The following is a 15580-nucleotide window of genomic DNA, read 5'->3' as shown; positions in this document are numbered from 1 at the left end:
GTCGCTTCCTGTGTCGTCCTCATCACAGTTGCTAGGCGACAGTTCGGCAACAACAGAGGCAACGATGGCGAAAAGTCGAACTTCGTAGCCGACATCTCTTTGCGGTCACGGCAGCGCTGCTGAGCAACTTCTTCGCATTCCAAATGCCCCACACCGTAGTCAACAGTAGATCCCTGTCGCGTGGCAGCGCCGACTTCTTCGTGTCCCGTTCGATAGCACGAACGATGTCCAATTATTCTTCTATGTTAAGCACCCGGCGTCTTTTTTATTCGATCTTTGGCATGATGCGAGTCCTTGCTTACACGACGCCTCAACGTTCGACCATGACTCCACCCCCTCTCATAGAATAAAGAAGCTCTTTAGCACGGCGCTGAAATGATGATATTGATGTGGCTTCATGCGCAAACGCACAGGGCGCTTGGAGGCCGTTGTTCCGATCTTTGAGGCTTGTTCTGCCCGGCTGCCCGATGGAGATGACGCACCGCTGTGTTTGAGCTCCGAAAAGTGGAAACAATGTTAATCGATACTTACGCAATAAGCTGGTACGGTTTATGCAGGTGCAAAACACATTATGTTCCATGGCCACCGAGTCGGGGATTTGACTTTACTACTTTTAAAATGCAACTACTGTTTAAGTGGGTATGGTTTAATGAGGTTTTACTGTACTTGGGTTGGACGCCATCAGCAGCCTGGACTTGCATATACATGCGGTTGAATTGAAATGCCTACAAATGAAAAGTGTTGCTTCTGATCGTCTACCTGTAGAACTTCTCAAGAAATTCAGCAACTTGTTCTCGGACGAGACGGGACTAGTAAAAGGCTTTGCTCATCACATCAACCGCAAGCTGGATATGACTCCAGTGGCTGCTGTAAAGAACGGCGAGTTGCGCAACAAAATTGCCACCTTGCCACCCGATTACGACAAGGGGTGCAAGACGCGCACCTCCCGCTCTCCGCCGCTGCAGCTGCGAGGCGTTCAAAGAAGCGACCTTTGCGCTGGAATCCGCCGCCTTCCTCCAGCCCCTTCGACATTGTGACGGGACGAGTTTGGTGTGGGGACAATGATTCCAGAGTTCCTCAACGCGGAGCTGATCTGACACGCCTGAAGAAGCTACCGCGGGAACGTCTTATTTTTGCGCTCTCACGGTTCTGCATGTTGCAAAACAACGAGCGACCCTCGAGCGGCGTCGATTTTCCGGAACGGCACCACCTTCAACGCCGTCGCTTGGGCTTCGGAATGTGTGTGCCTTTGTGTCTGTAAACTGGTCTTCAGAGCAGCTGCGAGTTGGTGATGTGTAAACGAACAGCCGCCGCGTCGTAGGACCGGCGGATCGAGTGTATAAAAACTGTGGTTGTGCGAATGTTGGACACACTTCTCTTGAGCAGTCATGTTAGACTGAGTCACTTCTCTCATGCAGTCATGTTGGACTGTTACTCTTTTTCTCAAGCAGTCATGTTAGACTGAGTTAATTTCTGTAAATAAACCCTTTTCCTTCGTTCTCGATGAGAAGCAGTTCTTCACTTCATCAACGATCTCAGCGTAAATAAGTTGGACGACGGCATGGGCCAGCTACCTTCGAATTCATGCCGTACTCCAATCTTGGCAAAGGACCACGGACGAAGGGATTGAGCCCCCAATCCTGACACTGCTAAGATACGTCAACTTCTTCTGGCCCTTTAGGAACAAGTGTCGGCGGAAGTACAGCGGCTTGAGCAAGCAGGTATAATCGAGAAAGTGGATGCTTCTGAATGGATATCTCCGGTGGTAGCAGTTCGAAAGAAGAGCGGCAGCATTCAGCTTTGTGTGGACCACAAATGAGGCCACAGTGAGGACAACAAAGCTATCATCGTTGACGGGTTCCCTCTACCACACAGTGACGACCTACTACATCACCTAGCAGAGGCAACACACTTCAAAAATTGACTTGACATCAGCTTACCATCAAATGGAATTAATGCCTGAAAGCCGTGATCCGATGACATTCATTACGCACGACTTCCTTTTTCAATTCCGTCGAGTGTGTTTCGGCCTCGCCTCTGCACCAGCTGCATTTCAAAAGATGATGACTTCGATTCTGAGGGGCTGCAGGGGCATACTTCGCTACATAGATGATATCGTCGTCTCTGGTAAATCTGCGGCTGAGCACTCTGCGAGCCTTCATTATGTTCTTCAGTGCATCTCAGCGGCTGGCCTGCGGCTTAACCAAAAGTGCTTGTTCAATGTGCAAGGATGTGCAAGGATGCAATGGCTGCCATTCTTGGGACATGTCGCCAGCCACAACAGCTTGTCACCCTTGAAATTGAAGGTGAAGCTGTTCTTGCCCCAGTGCCCACAAACATCACAAAGCTACGTTCGTTCCTTAGACTTTTCAGCTATTATGCCAAGTTCTTTCCCCACTTTGCTGACGTTGTAGAGCCTCTTTGCCAGTTACTTTGCCAAGGAGCTTCGTTTTCCTGGGACGACAAGGCTGCTAAAAGCTTCCGTGCAGTGGAGCAACTACTTGCAACAAGCAAGGCCACGCAGATGTTTAACCCCTCGCTACTTCCGGTAGTGACTACAGATGCTTCTGACCCCGGTCTTGGGACAGTGCTACATCAAAGGTACAGAATGAATTCCGCACAGTTGCCTTCGCGTCTCGAACACTGTCGTGAGCGGAGCACAAGTACTCAGTAGGAGAAAAGGAGGCACTCACATGCATATGGGCGTGTGAACACTGGCATGTTTTTACTTGGGGAAGAAAGTTTGAGGTACAAACTGACCGTCAAGCTGTGGTTACTTTCCTCTCATCCGGGAGCACAGGCTGCCGGTTTACCCGAATTGGAAGATGGTCGGCACATCTTTTGTACTACAATTTCGATGTACTATATCATCGAGGAAGTGATAACAAGATGGCGGATGAGCTATCATGATTGCCTCTGTCAAACATACAAGAACAAGAGGAAGAAGTTTTGCCGCTTGCTTCCACCTGCATCACAAAGGCACAACTTCGGGAAGCTGTTCAATCAGACTTGCTGCTGCAGCAGGTGATGACTTATGGTCAATGACTTATGCAGGTGCAGCAGGTGATGACTTATAACAACTTGGTGGCTGGCGAAATGCAGTGGTCAGCCTGAGTTACGGCCCTTCTTCTACATGCAGGATGAGCTGGCTGTTATGGACAGCCTTCTATTGCAGGATGAGCACCTGGTCATACGAATTGCATTGACATCAATACTCGTGGAGTCGGCGCATGAAGGTCACTAAGGAATTGCATGCACAAAGCAGAGGCTTCACACCCATAATGGTGGCCAGAACTTGAGAAACAAGTAGAGCATGCAATCTCATCTTGCAGTGTCTGTCAAGCGGCAGATAAGTCAGCGAAGCCCTTGGTAGCACCACTGGCACCCATTCCACTACCTGAGCGTGCTTGGCAGAAACTAGCGCTGGACATTGTCAGTCCTTTTACAAGGGCTAAGGAGAGCTGCAAGTTTGCAATAACGTTAATTGACCATTATTCGAAGTGGCACGAGATATCCTTTGTTTAAAGTGTGACATCTAATGCTGTAATTGGATTCTTGACAGCAGTGTTCAGTAGAGAGGGCTACCCAGATGAGATATTAACAGACCTTGGACCACAACTGAAGTCCACCCTGTACAAGCATTTTCTCCGAAAGCGTGGAATTAAGCACTCCTGTTCATTGAATTATCATCCTCAAAGTAACGGACAGGTGGTACGTTTCAACAGGGTCTTGAAAGACTATGTGCAGCTTGCAGTTTTGGAACATCGACCTATAGAACCAGGCATACTGGAGTGGCTGGCTGTTTATTGCACACCACATGCAACAACGGGCGTTCCACCAGCTGTACTCTTGCATGGACGCGTTCCACGCATCATGTTGGACATAGTGGGCTTATCCCCAAGCCCAGCTTTTTCTTTTTTTACAAGCCGGCACCAGAAATTGCCCAGTTACGAAAGAGGGTGAGAGATACACGAAGGAGCAGCAAGGGGTATATAGATCGAAAGAGAGGGGCATAGATGCCAACGTTCCGTACGGGTGACTTCGTGCGGGTAAAAAATCCTCACGTTCCCAGGAAAGGCGATTTGTCCTACAGCAAACCCCTGAAGAGAGTGGACAAAAATAGAAGTAGTGCTTTCACCCTGGAAGACAACCACACTTGGAATGCTGTGTGAATGTCTAAATTGCCTTACACAGGTCGTCAAGGAGGCTCAATGTTGACAACAACAGCTCCTGTGGCTGGCGATTCGCATGCCAGTATTGCTGTTGTTCCAGAGTCTCGAACTATGCCAGCTGAGCACGCTGGCCTTCTCGATACCACAGAACAGACAGATCAAGCAGAGAACGAGCAAAAAGGAGAGCAGCATTATGTAGAGTCCCCATCAACATCCAGGAGTGCTACAGCACAGTCGGAGGCCAGAACTAGAATCCGCTAAGCTCCAGCATTGCTGAGTGACTGTGTGAGTTCTTCGACTATCCTTATAAAGTGTTCAAGTTTCCTTTTTTGCTTTCCTTTTTTAAGGGAACGTGTGTGTTGAGTTGTTGTGCAGTTGGTTTTGGTTTCTGGTTTCGGTTCCTTTTTTTAACCCTTTCACTGCCGGGTTTTTTCCTCACCGCTGCACAATCCCTGCCAGGTTGTTTTTTTACATGTTAGTTTCTTGAAAATCTTATGCTAGTAACACACTACAATGCTCTAAAGGTCATGTAAACATTTTTATTCAGGATTATCTTATATATATTAGTTTTACCGAATACAAGAAATTGGCACTTAACTAATTAGCAATAATTATCTGCTAATTAGGATGTCCAGGTGTTTAGAAAACTTTTTTGGTGTGGTATTCTTCAAAACAAGGCACCACACAAAGCGGCACCTGGCAGCTAGAACACAGATAGCAAGACTCTTTTCGTTGCTTTGGTTGATGCTGTGTGTTAGCGCAGACGCGGCAGGCTCGTGTTGGGTTCTGTTTCGCGATAGTCGGTGGTATTGCATGAGACAGGAAGTGGCGCGCTGATAGCCGTGTTGGACCCTTCGACAAGCGTTCTCCCTTTGGCTTCGAGTTTCCTTCATGGTACTTCTCGATTAGCTGGCGGACAAGTTCGAGTCGAAAGTCTGCCATGCTTCTTTTTTTACCAGAGGCTGTGATTTGCAGTAGATTGCTGTTGAGGATGGTAATGTCCAAGAGGTGAAAGAAGTACTTCTTGTACCACTTCATGCACTTCCTTGTGACTGTGCCGGTCATTGTCACAACCATGACTACCTTATCTACAGCACCCATGTATAAGTTGTACTTGGAGACGCACAGGGGAATCTTTCTGCTCTCGCCCATCTTCCTGTTCACCTTCCCGCACTCTACCATGCCACTCTTATGCGTCGTTGTGAGCATGAGCACTTCACGTTTGTCTTTCCAGCGGACGAAGAGAAGCTGATCATTGCACATCTCGCTTTTTTCCCCTTCTTCCAGTCTTTTCTCGTCACGTGGGATACCCTTTCTGTCCTTCTGGACTGTACTGCAAGCATTGGTTTTCCTTTCGAAAAAGTAGGTGAAGAGGGCGGGACTGGTGTACCAATTGTCAACCCAGAGGACGTGCCCTTTGTCCAGGTACTTGTCCAGTAAAGCGATAAGAACTGAGGCTCCATATCCCATCTCAGAGTCGTTGATCTCAGTTGAGGATCCGGTGTACAACACCATGTCCAGCACTGTGCCTGTCTTCACATCCCAGAGTACGAATGATTTCAGGCCGAATCTGCTTTATTTGGATGGGATATATTGCTTGAATGCCAATCGCCCTTTGAAAAGAAGCAGCCTTTCGTCAATACAAAAATCCTGGTATGGAGATAGCGCCCGTTGAAAGTTTTTCCGAAGCGTCAAGAGAACTGAGCGCACCTTGTGCAGCCTGTCACCATGAACGTAATTTTCATTATTGGGGAAATGAAGAAACCTCAAAATGAGGAGGAAGCGGTTGCGACTCATCAACTTCGAGAATGCAGGTGCACTCAAGAGGAGATCCGTGGACCAATACTGGGCAATGCTGCCTTTTCTTGCATGAGCCATGAGCATTATGACAGCAAGAAATAAATAAAACTCACGTGGAGTCACATCTTTCCGCTGGTGTATATGGGATCTGGGTGCCGGTGTCAGCGCGGCATGTACTTGGCACTGGAAAATGTTTGTTTGATCCACAATTGCTTCCACAATGTCCGGCGTAAACAAACTTTAAAAAATCTCGAGCTCACTGAACGCCGCTGTGATGTCATTGCAGATTCCCGAGTGAGATGGATCAAAAGCATGCTCCTGGGGCTTGAACTCGTTCTTCCAGCAGAAATCCCGCTCACCAGGTTTCCTCTTCTTATGCAGATTTCTCGGTGGTAGGGGCTCTTCATCACTGTCATCACTCGACAAGGCACTTAGATGGGCTGCTTCCTCGCTGTCACTGTCATCGGAGTCCGAATTCATAAGCAGTTCTTGAATTTCTTCATCCGTCAAAGCGCGGACACACGAGGAATGCTGCATCGCCATGGCTGCTCTGCTGAGACGAAGACGAAGCGACGCGGACATAGAAACGTGCGCTCCACCTGTTGACAAATCACCCTACAAGTTTTGTTATGTGGCATCTCCATAGATGGCGGGACATACTTGCATCATTTTGTTTTACATGAGTATTATTGGGAGCGGCGGGGAGTGAGTTAAAAAGCCAAAACGAGTATACTCGGGAGAGGCAGGGGGTGTGCATGTGTGGGCGCCCGAATTATCTCGGGAGTGGCAGTGAAAGGGTTAAGCCAGTCTGTTACATCATACATGACGTCATAGTTGGAATAAAAAGGCTGGTGCTGTCAAGGATCGGGCAGCATGTGATAGCAGACCATCGAAGTTGTGGTTGTTCTTTTGGATGAAGAGCCCGCCCCGGCATGGCTCAGTGTGCCTGGCCACCTTACCTACCTACGATACAATAGTGTGCATATATAAACTATTTGAAGACCGTATCAAGTGCCGCTGTATGGAGTGGATGAGGTCAGGAGAGCCTGAAACGACTTGTGCCGGACGACTGAAACTGGCCTCTACAGCGATGCTTTGCTCGAGGATTGCAGACAGTTGGGCATGCATTACCAAGGAGCTCACTCATTGCGCATTCAAGAAATGTTTGATATCAAATGCCCATGATGGCATTGAAGACGAGTTTCTATGCAAGGATATCTGACAAGAGACTCTTGAAGGAAAGTGCAACGAACTATGAGGACTACAGGGTGAAATGCAATTGACGATGACAAAACAGTGAAGTGTAATGGTAATAGTCCATAACTGCTTTCCTCGAAATATATGCAGATAATTTGTTGTTGTTGTTGTTTTCCCCAAATTACATTTCAGATCATGTGTGGGTCCGAGGTAGATGCGAGTTTTTACGCTAAATTATATAATCAGCAAATTATTGCATGACATTGCCTTTATGTGATGATACTGTGCAACAGTGAAAGAAAATAGAGTTCCATAGTAGAAAATGAATCGATGCTGGCTGTGTAAATTATGGTGCGCTCATATGGGCAACCACAACTGCAAAGAACAATAAGAAGTTACGATTGTTATAAAGCTTACTTATTCAGCTATAAAAAAAGAAATGCCTTCACAGATGTACACCGATATGACAACCAATACCCTATAACATCCTTCTTTGGAAGCATTGAGGTGTCTGTTTGGTATACTGATCTGACAACCGATACACAAAAGACAGCGAAGCTGTATAAGGAAGCTCTAACATCCTTCTTTAGAAGCATGAAGGGGTCTGTTTGGTGGGTCACGGCCTTGCTCAATTGCTGCAGCAGCAGGAGCAGTTGCTGCTGTGTTAACTTTCGCGACTCCCGTCTACAATTTAGAAATTTCGATGTAGTGCTCTTGATTTACACACACGTGGTGCACATGCTTACAACACAAGCACAATTTGCGAGTTGATTAATGAAGCAGCTACGAATGTCACACAGGGTACCGTAACACAAACCAAGGGACATGACATTGGACAAGCATTACCAGTTGTGCTGCTGCAGATGCAAAACTGGGGAGAAAACCAGAGCACTCATTGACATGACATTTTAAACTTGGACTTTCCTGTAGTGCAAAAAATATGAATAGCCCTCTAATCCCTACAAAAAAATTCACCGACGATTACGATACTCCCCGACAGAAAATTTGAGTACAGCTCTAAACGCGTTTCCATTTTGCAATATATTGAGGCAAAGAATTTGAGAGAGAAATGTAACAGAGTCGGCAATCGTCGCAAGTCTGATCTGCGGGTCAAGTGCGTCAGCTTTTATACATGACTTATCGAAGGTTCCAGTATGCTGGAACCTTCGATAAGTCGCTGGTGGCACTTGGCTTCCAGAAAGTACTACACAATGTGTGTCACGCATACAATCAGATTACAAAACAATTGTTAACCATAACAATGGAAACAAGTGATGACGAGACCAAACGAAGCAAACTAAACAAGCACGAGCAAGAGCCAACGCAAGCAGACATAGCACAAAATGAGCGGTCCGGACCACATATGAGTACACATCGAGTGGCCGGCTGGGTCCGCATGAAACCAGTTTCCCGAGCGCACATCACTGAACGCGCCACTCTCATTGGCATCCGCCATTTGCGATTTGTGTCTTTCATCTGATTAAAGAGCATTCGCTCTTTAAGCTTTCGCTGTTGTGCTCGTTCGCTCGGTTCGCTGCTGCCAATGCAGGAACGGGCCATTAGGAGCCGCACTCTAAAATATTAGCAAGTGCCAGAGTGCACTCAATAATTTACTGTAATGTTTTTATGAACCAGTCTTGGCTTCGTCACACAGAGGTGCACATGTCACGACATCATAAATACACTAGCTCGCTTTGTTTCTGCAATCACTGTGGCTGCCACACGCAAGCGCAGACACAACAAACATGCACAGCACTCGCTCTTCAGTGTTTTTGCATGAGTAACTTGTGTCAGCCTAGCCTTATTGCTACAAAATGTCAGCTAATTTTGCTAGGAGCAATGAGCTCACATTAATGTTGATGACACCAGGTCTAGAATTTGAATAAAGTACTAAATTATTTTTACAAACATAGGTGCTTCCCATCTTTCCAACTTGCCAAGTTTCATTCATTAACGTGCGAGAAGCAGGCGACAGAGTTTTTACATATTCAAAAATGTGCCATTACTGTTTTCAAAGCACTGCACAGGCTCCATGAGAACTCACCAATCTCTGAGAAATGCTGTTTCCAGGCTTCCTGCTGTTGCTTGGGAGCACAAGCAGTGGAAAGGTTCCGGATCAGCCGAGTCAGCCTCCAACAAGGCACACAGAGAACGCAGGACACACTGCAGATGCCGCTTCAGAGTTCTACCTCTCCAACGGCTTGATGGCTGCACAAACACAGAATGCAAACAGCACAACAATGAAACAACTGCTGCGAATATCAGCGCAGCCAATATACATAATCTGGCCATCATTAATCAATTGAATGCTTGTTAGTCACTTGTCGTGAACAACAGTAGACAAAAGTACCAATTATGCCCTTAGAGCTGTCATATGTCTGCTGAATTCCTGCATTTTATAAAATTAATTTGCAACCTGGATTATGGCATAGCAGAGCCGTGTCTGCACACTGCGGTCTACAGCTGTACAGTGAAAAATAAAATTTGCTATACTATACTGTCCTTCTAAGGTCCCAAAGCAACATGGTCTATGAGATACGCTACCGCGCAGGGCACCAATTAAATTTTCAACACCTGGGGTTTTGTCAAGATTTTGGGGCATGCTAAATGAGCATTTTTTTTCAATGCAATGCACCAGCCATGGCTGGTTTGTGAACCTGGAACTTTGTGCCCCGTTGAAGTTGCCATAGTGCCTATGGTGCTCTGCTGCTTGACAAAATCAGTGCAAGTCACTTGAACAAGGCAACTTATGTTGTGAATTGCAAAGTTGCGCATAGAAAGCAGTGACATATGGTCCGGTTTTTCTGTGGCTGCCATCTACCGATTTACTGACAAAAGGCTAAAGAAACTTTTCCCCATTCAGTATGGATGGTGAAAGTAACATTTCAAAGTTGAAATTTGCAGCACTATTAAAAAAAAGATGCTTTTAATCCACATTATGAAAACAGAACCAGAAGCTCTACCAGATGTTACAGCAGGCACCATTTTAACTCATACATGTTTAACTGTCTGCACTTGAAGTCTTCAGCAAACAGCTGATTATAATAAAGTGGTTGGCCATAATCGCATTTGTACCTTAATATACTGAATAGGTTACCTGTTCCAATTTCGCAATTGTATATGAACACAAACATGTTATGAGTTCGCTTTGCTTTGTTCTATGTGCACAGAGAAGTAATACTGGACAAATAGGCATGAGGGCTAAATCAGTGACGTAAGTGAACAAAGGTTATGTATGCACACAGTCCAACCTGGACATAACAAACAATAACAACTATCAGATTTGATGAAATAAAGCTAACTTTTCTTGCTCAAATGAGCTTACATTGAGTATATGCCTAAACGAATATTGGATGTAACAAAAGTATTTTTCTACGAGGTTGAAGTTCGACTGATGTGCATCAACGTTACTAGACTAGCTTCAGTAGTAAAACTCCCCGCCCGTGCGCTTACAGCCGCTGTCGCCACTTCTGTGGGCTCCACTGCAGACGCCTCATCACAGCCTTGAGCTCGTGCGGACGGGCAGTTTGCGCGCGTTTCGCGCTCGCTGGCGTTCTTCCTTGTCCGAATTAGTGATACCACGGGAAAGCGGTATCCACCTACAGCAATAACATTTATCGCGCCAGTTCATTAATACTGTAAGAAGGGTAAACTGCATGAAAGGAAGAAACGCATACATCGGAAAGCTGCTTTTCTAAATGTCGTGTGTTTCTTCCTGTCTTAACGTTCCGCGCAGTTCAGGCTCACGAGCCTGAATATCTGGCCAGAGTGCGTGATTGTAGGATGATCATCCCCACCGAAGTTTCTCACCACGCCAAAGAAGCGCTACAGAAAGAAAGATGAAGTCAGTCTTTGTGCACACAAACCACACACACACACAAAAAAAGGAAGACGTCGGATTTTTCATTCCGTGAAGATGCCTAATCAGCGAAGCTGAAACGTGCGGCCCCTGTGCTTATCACTGGGTTAATCCTGAGGGTTCATTAAATTATTTCTCAGTTATGTGGTTACACACACAATTGGCTGCGACAGAGAGAACGACGTCACTGACGGTATGCCCGCAGTTCACAGTTGTCGCTTGCGTTTGATGTCTCGAGTTTGCTAGGCGGCGTGGTTAGCAGCCTTCACCTGCGATTTGCCGCTTGTGATTCTTCGAAATTAAATTTCTTCAAAATTAAATATTTCCGTTACGTAAGACCATGAGTGGCTCATACTACCCCCGTAAACGCGGTCTCCCCATTACGACAGAAGTGAAGTGAAATTATACGCTGGAAAGATGAATGGCCACGCAGCCAGCTGTGGAAGACGACAACGAACGTGGGAGCAGTGGCACGAGCGAGTGCCGTTGATTTCGCAGTGAGTTCCCGGTCAGCACAAGGAATCGCTCTGTTTCACGCCGAGCGAAGGGTCGCATTGCTGGGAGCACAGAAAAATTGGTGCGCCGAACTGTTGACATCGTTCCGATAGCGGCCTATGCAGCCAGGTACGCAGCATGTCGGCATCGTCTGCTGATATTCTAAAGAAACTCGGCGAAGGCTACAGTTCCACGGATGACATGCTTGCTGAAATTCGCTGTCAACAACGAACCACAGAATACACAAACGCTGCACCGCGTGCTTAGTCCAGCCCGCCCGCGTAGCCGGCTAGTGAGTAAGTGAAGCCAGGCGCGACTGCAGCGCCACGAAGGCGCGGGCGGGTGGCGGTTCCGCGCAATGGCGCCGAGTTTTAAAACTGAAGCTAGTCTAGAAACATTGATGTGCATTTAAGAGAGGGACAGCTGGCACTTAATTTGAAGAACAGAACAAGAAATGCTTCTTTGGTCACATGCTCTAAACAATGTTAGACACCTGCTTCCTAGGGTTGTCGGTTTGTGGTACAATTGAACTGTGAAATGACAATACAAACCCAACAAGTGGGAGCACATCGAACCTCTTTCACTTCTCCTGTGTGCACTTTCTTTTTTGTATGCCATCTTGTCCTGCCTAAAATTGCCTACTCCTGTGGAGACAGTCAGAATGGGGATCTGGTGATTGAGACTGGCCTTGTCACTTCCAGAAGGCACCAACCAGCCCACATTTTTCTAGTCCTACCATTTGACGAATTCCATTAAAAAAGGTGTAGTAGTTGCCTGGCTAACACAGCTACCACGGCTACCAATACAGAGCGGTACAGCGAGCTGTCAGGAATTACAAGAGTGAAATTTGGTTTATTAATTGCTATTCAGTAGAAAAAGGAAAAGCCAGAACATTTGGCAGTCCCAAATTTGGCCGTCTCAATTGTGTCCCGGACGTTAGACATTTGCTCAGAAGCTGTGACTGTCCTGCTAAAGTCAGAATGATTGGCAACTCTAGTCCTGCCACTTTATTCTGCCGTTATGCAGATGCACTCAGAGTTATTGCAACATTTTCAATTTAAGCAGTATCCCTGCATACCAATTACTGATCAGACCTTTAAAATACTACGGTCGAACCTCAATATATCTAACAGCGAGGCCATTGCGAAATAGTTCAATATGGCCAGAATTCAATATATAAAATCACATAAATAAACACATAGAAAACTTATGCAAATCAATCAATAAACCAAGGGCGCCATCAGGGATTGTTGTTCGGAGCACGCATTCGGCTACGCCACACACAATTGGCTTAGGCCGCGCCGACTTCGTCCGCCGTGTGAAGTCCGCAAGGTCTAGGCCAATCGCATGCAGCGCAACTGAACGCGTGCTCCGAACAACGATATCGCGCCCCAATCGTGGCGCAGTAAATACTCACTTGAAGCTTCGCACAAAGTATGTGTATTTATTTATTTGGATGAAAGTACTGCAGCAGTGTAGCCTGCTTCTTATTGGCCACGTGCTTAACCACGGAGTCCTCTACATGTCTGAACGATCCACAAGCAATAGGCCCACAAGCGAGTGGCGTCTGCCAAGGCGTCTGCGTCTTTGCGGCTGCAAACCACCAGTTCTCACGAGGCGCGGCAGGCACAGAGCGCGGCATTAAGGAGGAGTCAATGTGCTCAGTGCGGCAAATGCAATGCGTCATTGACGTTGTCGAACTAGCCAAGCCGCTGGATACATTCAAATTGCACCCTCGGCGCAATCTATGTGTGCGCAGCAGTCAGGAACGCCCATCGTGCCACTGCTATCTTCGAGGGTGTTGCCTGTCAAAAGAGTGCACGTAGTCTGGGTTGGCAGATATCGATATATCCATTTTACGTCCAACCCAGTTCGAAATTAAAAATGAAATATGCATGCGATTTTCTAGGTGCTATAAAAAGTGTTCAATATGCGCAATAATTAAATATATCCGTGTCCGATATATTGAGGTTTGACTGTATATTCATGCTACTGCAACTCAGTATCTGTATAAACAACGGCTTACACTATCATAATTTACTAACACAACACCTGTAAACTTTGAAAATGGGCAAGAAAGTAAAATGTGGCCTGCGAATGGGACACGACACAAAAGCAATGCGACATCCTGTCTATGCAATACTTTGGTTTCTTGCATGGCATTGCAGTCAGTGCAATAAAAGAAAATGCTCATTCCTTTTGTGCATCAGAAAAATTAGGACTGCGGACGGCCATATAAGTGGACTACCCAGACCAGCAATACCAATGAAATGTCAAGGAAAACGACACGATTGATGACCAATAATGAAGTTACCAAGATATTCCATTATGCACCCAAGCACAGCTGTGGCGTCGGACTTTTACCATGATGGCATGCTGATGAAATGGCGTAACAGATTTAGGTAGTCTGTTGCCAGTACTGTCATGTAGTTGAAGCCAGGAATAAGCACAGAATAGCTATCACAAGAATGTGGTTCAATGATGGTTCACTGCATATTATAATGGCTGTTCACCTGTCGGTAACGTCGTGTCATGTCGCTAGCACTGCCGCCATCATCTTCGTCGTCGGTAGAGGGTGGAGACGCGGTAGCTGCTCGGTTGGTGAATGGAGGAGGCAACTGCGTGCGCAGGGCGCGGCACAGGCTCTGCCGCTCGGAGGCCTCCAGGCCGTCGCGCAGGAGAGCGTGCACCTCCCGGCTCAGCCAAGGGTGCAGCCGCCACAGATCCGGGCCGCTAGTGTGCTCCAGGTGGGCCAGCTCTGGCAGTACCTGCCAGCATCCCACCATCACGTGGCAATTATCACAATTGGCACAATGGTTTTACTATCACGTCAGAACTCTTTATTGCACTCCAAGTGGAAGCCTGCTTCTTCCGACATTAATTACTAGAGCAATCTAGAGCACTCATAGCGACCACGGACATTTCATACCAACTACAAAATATTTTTGGCCAACATATTTCGACAGACCGCTGAGGTTTTTAGTACGATAACGAGCATGGCTGGCAGTAATGCAATCAAATGACAGTGTTAAGGTCCATTTGCTATTTAACATTTGTGCCATTATCATATGTCCCAAAAGCACTTGGCAGAGCTTAAGCGGATTTGAGAGAATACTATTGTGTTAACGGTGTGCATAAAGTTCGGTCATCACGAGCCTGTCTCATGAAGTGGCAACAGCATTAGCAAAGGTTCCAATGCATCGAATGCTTCTTGTGCAATAGCAATAACTCAGTTAAACCAATCACAAGCAAAAAGTGACAATGCATCGGTAGCAATATAACAGCCCACTGTTAGAGAACGTCAAAGCGTACAACTTGGAACATAGAAACATGTCAAAACAATCCCGACCTGCCAGGTCAGTTTGTTAAGGCACCCTGCAAAGGCTTACCTGTTCACTTAGCTGCAAGGCGAGATCAGCTTCTGGCTCTGGGCCAGTGTCGTGAGCTACTGCCCAGTCGAACAGTACCCTTGCCAAGCGTTGAGCTGCAAGGGGAACACCCTTCTGCGGCGCCCCACACAGAGAAGGGCTGCAGCCAGGCTCTGCCAAGACAAACGTTAATTCGTAGTCAAGCAGCACTCAACTTATTGTGTACACCGTCACATACAGGCACACTTGACAGATGCTGCCGGATTCTTCAGCTACCATGTGCGGGTTTATTAACCAGTTGCCTTCACCCCCCCAAAAAAATCCCGCACACGTGATGCCTGTAGGAATAAGGATGTTCCCCATTTGCTGTCAAGGCCGTGGGTGGCGGCACTGGCTAACACTCCCAGGTTTAGTTCTAGTAGATAAACATAAATGCCCAGAAAGCAGATAGGAAAACAGCACCACGGTAGCTCAATTGGTAAGAGCATTACGTGCGTAATGCGAAAAACGTGGGTTCGTATCCCACCTGTGGCCAGTTGTTTTTTCATCCACTTTCACTTTCCATTAGTTCATTTCTTTAATTCAATTAAAAAGTACAAGTAATTTCCCCTATGCTGCCCTTGGTGTCTATTTGTTGGCTTCTTACAAGACACACACATTAGTCACAGATACTGGCTAGTGCAACATAA

The 15580-nt window shown here is 46.6% G+C and overlaps 1 protein-coding gene across 2 annotated transcripts in view; it reads right to left on the bottom strand.

Moving 5' to 3' along the window:
* Ankle2 (ankyrin repeat and LEM domain-containing protein 2) overlaps positions 1 to 15580 on the bottom strand; it is a 54901-nt gene that overhangs the window by 15928 nt on the left and 23393 nt on the right. For both annotated transcript variants that reach the window (XR_010566771.2, XM_065441743.1), the window contains exons 12-14: positions 14913 to 15064; positions 14037 to 14291; positions 9214 to 9377 (exon numbers count right to left, since the gene is read on the bottom strand). Coding sequence is in view for 1 of the 2 variants with exons in the window: in XM_065441743.1 (XP_065297815.1) it covers positions 9214 to 9377; positions 14037 to 14291; positions 14913 to 15064 (571 nt within the window). In the remaining variant the exon portion in view is untranslated. The remainder of the gene's footprint in view (positions 1 to 9213; positions 9378 to 14036; positions 14292 to 14912; positions 15065 to 15580) is intronic.

The sequence above is a fragment of the Dermacentor albipictus genome, chromosome 3, assembly GCF_038994185.2.
Source record: "Dermacentor albipictus isolate Rhodes 1998 colony chromosome 3, USDA_Dalb.pri_finalv2, whole genome shotgun sequence".
In the NCBI taxonomy this organism is placed as follows: domain Eukaryota; kingdom Metazoa; phylum Arthropoda; class Arachnida; order Ixodida; family Ixodidae; genus Dermacentor; species Dermacentor albipictus.
Note: the sequence above shows the minus strand (reverse complement) of the source record. Positions and strands in the feature narration are given on the sequence as shown.